This window comes from Cornus florida, unplaced genomic scaffold (assembly GCF_030987335.1).
Source record: "Cornus florida cultivar Cherokee Brave unplaced genomic scaffold, ASM3098733v1 CherokeeBrave_3.0.0_Hap2_Chr11, whole genome shotgun sequence".
NCBI classification, from domain to species: Eukaryota; Viridiplantae; Streptophyta; class Magnoliopsida; order Cornales; family Cornaceae; genus Cornus; species Cornus florida.
Window position 1 is genome coordinate 26,139,288 of NW_026775581.1, and position 10,984 is coordinate 26,150,271.

Consider the following 10,984-nt stretch of genomic DNA (forward strand, 5'->3'; position numbering starts at 1 on the left):
TTTTTAAGTAATGGATACTATCCTAATCGAGTCAGCTGCACCACTAGAAAATTGTAGTCACAGTGTTTTAATTATGTCTCCATGCTAGAAAATTTTCTGATTTATGCTTAATGCAAATCTGTTTTGCATCAGGGTGGCTTTAAAGAAAAACGTAAACTCAAGCAATCTATAGACAACCCATATGGCAAAGAGGTGGTGGTGAATTGCAAATCTCATAGAGTTGAGTAATTTTTAAAAAGAGACTACCAAATTTGAAACCACATAGAAAGATTTATTGAGCTGAAAACCACAACTACATTCAAGTGGGCACACAAACATATTCAGACAAGAGGATGGGAAAGAAACAAAGAGAGATGGTGAGAATCATATGCACAGAGAGATCATTTTTTTCCTACCAAACTAGGGGATGGGGAACTTGAATACACGCACAGCTGCTCAGGAAGCTGGGCGCTCTACCAATTAGGCAACTGGGTAATGCCCAGATAAGATAAGAGATCATTGGCTGCATTATCTAGAACTTGAGAGGGCCAAGGTTCCTCATTGAATTGTTAGCACTCTGTAACTTGAGAGGGCCAAGCTTCCTCATTGAATTGTTAGCACTCTGTAACTTGAGAGGGCCAAGCTTCCTCATTGAATTGTTAACACTAGCAGAGGGCTGTGGAACGAATAAATCGGAGTATGTATCTGTGAAAAACTTGTCCATGATGTCGAGGTAAACCGGACTTTTGAGGAGAGAATAATAATGGAGTACTTCTTCTACGTCCAACACATGATCCACGTCATTCACATCCATCATCTCCAATTCTTTCATCTTTTGCGCCAACACATAATTCCCACTATTCATGCTCCTGGAGGATGACTCTCCTCTTTTCTCTCTCATAGAACTTCCCATCTTCTTCTCTTCCTCTCCTCTCACTTCATTTTTGATGTTCACAACACTATGCTCTTCAAGCTTGATGCAACAACTATTACAAGCTTCTTCTTCCTTCATCAGCTCTTTTGCCAATATAACGTTCTTCTTATTCTTCTTCTTCTTCTTCTTTCTTTTCGTCGTCTTATCATGATCGGAATCCAAGTGCTCGGAGAAGTCTGTATAGAAGAGCTCCAACTGCTGCGTTGTTGGGCTGCTGTTTTTGCTACAGAAGTGATTGAGGGGACGGTCTTTGTGTAGCTTTTGGTACGCCCCGAAGAGAAATGACTTGAGGTTTTGGAGGGTTTTGTGAAACAAGATCTTGGTCTTCTGAATAGTTTTTCTTAGCAGCATTGTGACTTCAGTTTTGTCTCTCTCTGCAACCACAAATACAGCTCCAATCTTTGGCTTCCTTATCTATCCAGATGTTTTGCCCAAGGGGGGGAGAGCTTCTTTTGCTAACCTCGAGACACAAACAATGGAATTGGAATTCAGAGTGGACATTTTGAATTCCACATTCTTTACTTCACAACTCTCTCTCTCTCTCTCTGGTAGAGCAATACGTGCCAAGAATGAGAGATTTTGTCTGATTATATGGTGAACATCCTCAGAGTCGTTAAAGCTTTGGCCCCAAGTGTTTGTCCACCTATTAGAAGGTGCTATTACGTGTTGTTTATACAAATAATTTTTGGTCATTAGTTTGAGAGAATTAGGGATACAATGATAATGGGAGTTTCCTTTTTGACTGCCTGTTGTTGAAAATGCATTATTGGCACTAATTAAAATGAAAGTTCTATATTTTACCAATCCTTCTCTTCAACCACCATGAATTGTTTTGAAGCCATTTTTTGACCCATGGGACCAACAAGAAGAGACCTGTATGATTAAAGGAGGCCACACTCTTATTAAACTCCATTTTCATCATATTACCTTTAGTCACATTCTTTGGTGGTGTCGGACTTCTTAGAGCATTCTATAATTTACCACTGGGGACATGTAATCCCTCCTGTCCCACATGCACCGAACAATTAGCGGGAAAATTCCTTGAAGGTGGCCCCAATCTTAGGCTTTCATATTGCAGGAATTGTAGGCGGTGTATTTATGAGGAGCTGTATGGACCACCATCTTCAAGAGATTGCTGCACATGTTGGTTGGAAACAGGGATAAGGTCCCAAACTGATTGGAACCAGGGATAAGGAGCATTTCAATTCTGAACAGTGAAGTCACTTTCTTACAGTTGCTATGTTGATATCCTGCCACCAACCTCATAAGAGTAGCTCGTCCTTATTAATGATGGATATTAAAGCTGTGTTTGGCTGTTTAAATCAAAAGCTGTTGAAAATAAATGCAGCAATCGACTCCATGCCTTGTTATAGAACTAATTTGCTGGGTTATTATGATTTCAATTGCTAAAGTAGCATGTTTGAAGCTAAACTTTTTGGGTATAAGTGGGGTGTCTACAAACTTGGAATCTGGACTTTTTTTAAGACAAAATTTCTAACATTACCCTCTTCAAGCATCCATGAATACATACATATATATATATATATATATATATAAAGAACCAAGGCTCACTCATCTCTCTCCCAACTCCACTCTACTTTTGATATGGAGATTTTTTTTCCTGTTTTATAACTTTAATTTGCAAAAGGGAAAATTTCTTAGACTTATTATTTTTTAGAACCAATATAAACAAGGGACAAGTATAAAAAACACCCCTAAAGTATACTCTGCGTAGTGTTTTTACCCCATATTTGAAAAAGTGTGCAAAAAATATCCCTAATCTTTTCACATTGTGCAAAAATACCCCCTCTGATATAAATTAGTGTTGTAATACCCATTTTGCCCTTTTACTCTTCTAAAAAGGCCCAAGAGAGCATATATGCTACTAATCTCATAATATAGGGGTGTTATGTGCACTTTACTTTATATATATATATTTTTTGAAACTTTTTTCTCTATATATCTCTAAACATTTTTTTTATAAAAAAATTTGAGAATTTGTAGAACAAGGATTTAAATTTTTTGACACTCCAGTTTACTCTTTTCTACTAATTTTTTTTCTTTATTATTATTATTATTATTTTGTACCAACACTGTTAAAAATAAAAATAAAAAATCAAAATATTAGTGTGCACTAGTTTTCAGAGTTTGAAAAAAATTTGTATTCTTTATCTTGCACTTTTTTTATTTTATTTTATTTATCTTTACTTTTATTTAATACTTTTATATTTATTTTATATTTTTATCTTTACTTGTCCATTGCCGGCGTCCTCCAATTGTGTCATTTTATAAAATTGTTTATTTTTATATATTTTATAAAATGGTTCAGTAAGGGTACGCAATTTAGTCAACTTAAGGTTTAAATTTGTCAGAGGGACCTATTTGCACCAGATTGAAACTTTAGGGGTGTTTTTGCACGAGAGGGGCATATACTAATAGTGTCCTTTTCAGTCATTTTATAAAATTATTCATTTTTATATATTTTATAAAATGGTTCAGTAAGGGTAATTTAGTCAACTTAGGGTTTAAATTTGTTAAAGGGACCTATTTGCACCAAATTGAAACTTTAGGGGTGTTTTTTGCACGTGAGGGTGTGATAGGTACTATAAGCATACTTTAGGCATGTTTTATGCACTTGACCCTATAAACAAAGAGAAGGTTATTAAGTTGAGTTGGCAAGAGAGGAAGCATTGTTGATTCTGGAGAGAGAGAGAGTATGTGAAGAAATGTTGAATTATAGGTCCGATATATGTATATAAGTTCATTCTGTAATCCGTACATAGATTGATGATTTAAGATAGAGGGTAATATTGACATTTTATTTTATTTTTTTTATTTTTAGAACGCCTATATTTCTTTTGGGATTGTACCCTCACGTGGCCTTCTGTCCATTGTCGACTGAGTGCGGATAGAAGCGGACCAAGGGCAGGAACGTAGAGGCCGGCTTGATACTATTTGAGACCTAAAACAATATTCCTAAATTAGACCTTGTAATTTTTAGTATATTAATATAATACTAATTATATTTATTCAAGGAAATATAAGGATTTTTCATTTTTAGCTTTATAAATAGTTATTTAATTTTGTAGGAAATTAATGTGTGGGAGTCCAAATGAAATATAATGTTGAACAATTATTGTTATATAATAGAGATAGTGATTTCATTTTGTAAATGGACATTACTCGTGACTTAATTGGTAGAGTACCTAGCTCCCCGAGCGGGTGTGTCTATATTCGAGTCCCCTTCCACCTTATTAAGGGAAATAAATCAACAATCACTGAAGATCATGGAGAATCTCACGAAGGCTCAATATTGATTTCGGAATTTGTATATTTTGTGTCATCGTGGAATTATTCAAGGAAACAAATCAAATAAATCAACAATCACCAAAGATTATGGAGAATCTCAAGAATGGCTATCATCGTGGAACTATTCAAGAAAACAAATCAATTCTTAGTCAATTATAGTTGTCACATGTTTTCTTATTCCTTAAATAATTCGTAAAATCATATAATTATAATTGTGATTGATTTCTGTACGTGTATATAATTATATAAACACTCAATGAAAAAGTGCGCTTCCACAATATTCCTTTTCTTCAAAAACTTTCATGGTGTCAGAGCTTAAACCCCGTGAGCCTAAACTTCATGACTTCTTCATCATCTTCAACCCAAAAAGAAGAACCAAAACTTAACATCCAATCCTTCCACAAATGCTTTAGCTTGGTTTCGGTCAAGCTAAGCACCACCAACTTTGTGGCGTTCCTGGATTCTTCCTCTTGTCCGCAACCTTGGAGTCATTCATCACCTCGCTAGTGATGACAAACCCACTGAGGAGATCAAGGATGATGCTGGAAACAAAAGATTCAATCCGTTATTTAAACCATGGATCAACAATGATGGTTTACTTACCTCTTGGCTCCTCAGAAGCATGAACGAGGAAGTATTAGGCATGATCATTGGAGCAGAAATGGTTTACCAAGTCTAGTCCTCTCTTGAAGAGTAATTGCTTCCAGTCACAATGGAAAAGGAAGTTCATTTGAAAGATATGTTAGTGACACTCAAAAAGGAGTCACGTTCCTTAGCTGAACATCTAAGGGACTTCATGTCCATTTGTGACAACTTTATTGCAATTAAGAAGCCAGTTTCGGACCTCGATAAAGTCTTCTAATTCTCGCAAGGATTGGGTCCAAAATATCAAGACTTTTGCTTGGCTAAGCTCACTAAGCCTCCCTATCCCACTTTTAATCAATTTGTACTTGCACTCCAGGGACTTGAATAATCATTGGTGGCACAAAAGGAAGAAGAGAAGGCATACATAGAGCATGCACAATCATTCTTTGGACAGCGGGGTTGAGGTCGAAACAACCGAGGGGTAGAGGCTAATTTAACTCGAGATATAGAGGTTTCAAACCATTAGGACGTTACAATGGAAACCAAAACCCGCAATTTAAAGGCAATCAATCTAAAGGGGAATCAAGCAATAATGACGAGCAAAGCAAAGATGGAAACTCAGCCAATTAACAGAAACAACGATCAAATAATAAGGTCGACAATCATAGTAATGTCACTTGCCAAATTTGTGGTCGAGCTAATCACCTTGCTATAGATTGTTGGTACAGGTTTGACTATTTATATCAATCAGAGGATATTTCGCAAGCCTTTGCCGCCCTCTCCATTAATGACAATGATCAATCTTTCTATGTTGATTTTGGAGCCACCTCGCATATGACCAATGATGCATGTAAATTATCCCATATAAAGCCCTATAAAATGGGTGATGTGATTTATGTGGGAAATGGAAATGGCTTGTCTATATCTCATACTAGGAATGCATGTGTTACTACAAAGGAAGGAAATTTAAAATTAAAATATATTCTTGTGGTCCCTAATTTGAAAAAGAATTAATATCTGTTGGAAAGTTTACTTTAGACAATTCATGTACTTTTGAATTCACCGAATCTGATTTTGTTGTTAAGGATCCAAATCAAAGGGTGATAGCGAGGGTGCATAAAAAAGGACAACTATATGCTTTGGATGGAAGTTTTCAAGAGGCTCTAAATGCAATAAGGAAATGTGGTGCTTCTTCTCATATTTGGCATCAACTATTGGGACATCCTAATTTAAAGTTGCTATCTTTGTTGAAGGAAAAGAAGGCTATTGATGTCACCCATTGGATAACTAAACCCTCTATATGTATTAGTTGTCAAATAGGAAAAATTCGTAAGCTACCTTTTAATTCCACAAATAAAATTTCAAACTTTCCTTTTGAAAAGATATATTGCGATCTTTGGGGACCAGCCCCTATTGCCTATAATAAGATATTTTATTTTTATGCAATTTTTGTGAATAATTACTCAAGATTTACGTGGCTTTATCCTTTAAGAAAGAAATCCGAATTCTTTGATTGTTTCCTAAAATTCCAAAAATTGGTGGAAAATCAATTTGAAAGGCACATTAAAATTTTCCAATGTGATGGTGGTGGCGAGTTCAACTCAAATTCCTTCCTAGAGCATATTAAAGAAAGTGGGATTCAGTTGCATGTGTTATGTCTTGGAACTCTGGAGCAAAATGGAGTAGTAAAAAAAAAAAAACCTGCATATTGTAGAAACTGGATTAACCATGCTCTTTCATGCTAATTCATCATTATCTCTTTAGGTTGATATGTTTCTCACTGTTGTTTATCTTATCAATCAGTTTCCCTCTTCAGTCATTCAAAATGATAGTCCATATTACAAGCTTTACAAAAGACATCCAGATTACAGTGGCTTGTTGGTGTTTGGATGTTAATGCTTTCTTTTCTTGCGGCATCAGAATAACTCGAAAATAGCTTTTAAGGACAACCGTTGGGTTGAAGCTATTAAAGAAGAACTAAAAGCTCTTCATGACAACAACACATGACAGCTTGTTCCTAGACCAACTGATAACAATGTCGTTGGGTCCAAATGGGTATATTGCATCAAGTATAGAGAGGACGGTTCAATTAATCATTTCAAAGCCCGTCTTGTAGCAAAAGGCTTCACTCAGGTTTCCGGGGGTTGATTATGATGAAATAATCAACCCCGTAGTAAAACCAACGACCATCTGCCTTATAATAGCCTTATCTCTCTCACTCAAATGGAATTTACGCTAACTAGACGTCAAAAATGCCTTCCTACATAGCAACCTCAAAGAAACCGTGTATATGGAGCAACCGCCGGGGTTCATTGATCCAGCACTCTCCGATTATGTTTGCTTTCTTAAGAAATCATTATATGGACTGAAACAAGCACCACATTCTTAGTTTGATAGGCTCTCACAATTTTTACTTCAACTTAGTTTTTATTACAGCAAGGCGAACTCATCCCTATTCATTTACTGTGACAACGCCACTATTTATATACTTCTCATTTATGTCTATGATGTTCTTGTTGTTAGAAATAGTGATGGATTTATAATAACACTCATCAAGAAGCTGAGTCATGAGTTTTCCATCAAAGACGTTGGCTTTTTGAGTTATTTCCTTGGACTGGAGGTAAAGCCTTTTTCTGGTGGTATTTCCTTTCTCAAACCAAGTATACTCAATACTTTCTTCATCGAGCAGGGATGATTGAAAGCTCTCCTCTCAACACTCTTATAGCCATCAAGGAAAAAGAAACAACCTCGGACCACGACCCCCATTGATGTTACAAGCTATCGAAGCATTGTTGGCGCGCTACAATACCTCACATTTACTCGACCGGATATTATCCATGCAATCAACCAAGTTTGTCAAAATTTCAACAATCCTACATTGGTGCACTTAATGAAAGTTAAACAAAATTTGATGTGTTGTGATACCCTGGATTTCTGAATGTGGGTTGGCCAAGCCCATGCTCGAGCACCCGGAGATATAAAAAACAAACTAGTAATAAACGAATACAGAATACAAAAAGGATAAATAAGAATAAATAAAATGCGAAAATGAAAACTAGAATAATATTTAAATCCTCAAAATAACTTTTATTAAATAATGATCTTTTCTGATACCAATAATCCTCCAAAATACAACTTGGGAATCCATGCTATGTGGACCCTTAGAAAATCCTAAACTGATACAAAGAATAACAACAATTGTTTACATCTGAATACTAAAATATAAAGTAAAATCCTATGTAAATAATCTGGAAGAATGATGGTGACTGGTCTCTGCTCTGCACGAACAAAATCTACACCTGGTACTAACATAAACCTGAAAAATAAATAGTGGGTCAGACCCACAAACAAGTTCTTTCTACTACATTTAATAGAGACCTAAGGAACGAATACATCCTAGTCAACTCATACAATAGCTACATAGTATATATATATATATAGATACACACTAAAGACTCTCATTGGACTATAGGGTAAGTTCATTCTAATACTAGGCATTATGCAAAACACCTAGGCAGTCATGAACACCGTCATCTACCAAGGTACACCACATCCTCTATATCCAGCTATGCATCTAGGGCAATATAACCTTCCTAACCATCGATCCTGAGAACTCAAGCTCATATCATGGTACATACATATATATATAAATCCATATCCTATCCAAATACAATAAAGTAAACTATCTGCCATAGTCTTTCAATGGCATGTCATCCATAGGGTTCCCTAACTTGACATAAAGAAATGAGACTTAACTTAATAACCAGTCCATCCATATGCCCCCATATCCTGACAATGATGCATTAATCCGAAACTATATCCTGACAATGGTTCCCATATAATCCAATAAATGATGCAATCAAATATATACATCAAATGATCCAGATATACCCACGATAATGATTATACAGATATCCATTGCATTTAATTAAGCAATATAAATAGCAATTCTAAGTAACATGTAATTAACTTACTAAACAAGTAATTAACTTACATCTCAATTAAATTGCATAACCTCTCCTAGTCCACATTAATCTAGTATGGTTAATACCCCATTCCTCAATTGTAATCATAGACTGGTTATTTCCATTTATAACGCAAGTAATAATATAAATCTTAGCAAATTATCCTTTTATGATTAATAATCCAATTAATATCGTAATTCATAATTACAACTCCCATTAACCATGAACCCACTACGCTAATAATTTAATTGGTCAAGCCTGGGGTGCAGGGTCCTTGAGCACCCCCTGGCGAGGTTTGGGGCAGCGCCCCAAAAGCTAGATAATACCACTAAAATGCTTAACAAAAAACGTCCTGCTCCAATTACTAACGTACAATTTATATTAGTCAATTCGAGCCTTTAAAAATACATAATCTAGCATATAAATGTATACTAGGCATTCTGGGATTTTAATCTATCCATAATAATCATTTAAATTGATTAAACCAAGCTACAGTGTCATCTGAAATCCAAAAACCCAGAATCCAACTTCCAGACAACCTAAGTCGACTTACTCTAGAATGAGTCGGCTTAGTTCCCAACTGAGGCGAATCATTCTAGAATGAGTCGGCTCATTCTATAACTGAGTCGACTCAAAGAAGTCGACTCCTTTAGCAACTAAGTCGGCTCGTTCCTGCTGCGAGTTGTCTTCTCCGTTTTCCAGCCTCTGTAACTCATCCAAATTCCATTGTTATCGGTCTTAAACTTCAGTCTAAGTCCCCTACGTCCTTGAATAATTTATTTAAGATGATTATACACGTTTACAATAAGATTAAACAATAAATCATGCTTTAAATCACAAAGTCATACAAATCAATAATACACACATATACACATATTTAGTTTATGTTTTGATCCGATTAAAGCATGCAGACAGTTTCATTAATCTTCAATAATCATCCTAAAGCTGTCCTAAACATGTATTAAACTCTAGATCTAAAAAGATGAGTAGAACATAGAGCTTGCTTTTAAGGATTTCAGATTGAAACCCAACTCCTTCTTCTCCGGCCAATTCCTAGACGCTGGTAGCCTTTGGGTTGTCGTCGTGCACCTCTGCTGGTCCAGTCCCAAGCCATGCAAAATCTCTTTTCGTCTTTCTCCTTGGTTCGGCCTTGATCTTGGCCTTGGCTCTCACAAACTCTCTCTGTTTCTCGCTGTAATACCCCTAGTTTTCAAAAGGATAAAAAAAGGAATTTAATTTTGTTTTTATAGCATATTGATTTAATTATGTGACTTATGTGGTTTAATTGCTTAGTTGATTTAGTGTGAATTTATTTTAAATTAATTGGTTAATTATTATTATGTGTTTGTTTTATTTAATTGGTTAATTAAAATTATTTGTTGATTGGTTTTATTTAATTGTTTAATTGTGATTAAATTTACTTCTTTGATTTATTAGTTTTAATTGACGTGTCTTTGGTATATTATATTTGGTAGCTTTTATAAGTTGTTTGTGTCGTAGGGTTTTATTGTTTTTGTATAATTAGGTCGCCGACTTATAGTAGGGTTTAATTAAAGCCTATAAAGATACGGATATAATCAGACTTAAGATTGGGATGCCTATATATATATATCCTAATACGTCTGCTAGGGTTGGGAAGAACTCTATTCACGTAATAAGGTTTTGAGAGGAAACCAAAGAGAGGTCTTGAGAGGAAAACTAAAGAGAAGCTTAAGGGGAAACAGAGAAGGTTTTGATGATAGCTTGTGAGGCTAAAGGAGAATGAAGGGGTTGGTTCTGGATAGTATCAAGAAGTCATAGAGGAGGGGAACGGTGGCTAGAGGAGGAGAACAGTGTTGTGGTTGCCGGAATTTATAAACTCGGCGTTGAAAGGTTTCAAACCGAAACCTAAAGGCAAGTTTCATTCTATCTCCTTCCTGTAAACTTGTGTTCTGTGCATTTTATATAGTCTCCAGGAATTTAATTTAACTATTAAAACGGATGTTTTATGCATGATAGAGTCTCTGTACAATTTTAGACCCCTGTTCGTGTTTGAAACTATGAACTGTTGTACTTTTGCTTTAAATTTTTGTCATAAATTTCACAAGAGAATTTGAGGAGTTCTAGGATTGAATGAACTTGAATTGAACCCTAGGAATGTAAGAAAAAATTCTGGAACGGAGGGTTGAACTTCACCGGTCGTGAAGAAGACAAACGGAGAAAACATAAACTA

The 10,984-nt window shown here is 35.5% G+C and overlaps 1 protein-coding gene across 1 annotated transcript; it reads right to left on the reverse strand.

Moving 5' to 3' along the window:
- Positions 1-250: 250 nt before the first annotated feature.
- LOC132285406 (uncharacterized) lies at positions 251-1,612 on the reverse strand. Its single transcript, XM_059787586.1, has one exon. The coding sequence runs from the start codon at positions 1,262-1,264 to the stop codon at positions 512-514; it is 753 nt and encodes a 250-aa protein (XP_059643569.1). The 5' UTR covers positions 1,265-1,612; the 3' UTR covers positions 251-511.
- Positions 1,613-10,984: the final 9,372 nt, after the last annotated feature.

What these genes read in the sequence shown, in the direction of transcription:
- LOC132285406 (XM_059787586.1), bottom strand. Translation starts at nt 1,264, where the DNA reads ATGCTGCTAAGAAAAACTATTCAGAAGACCAAGATCTTGTTTCACAAA.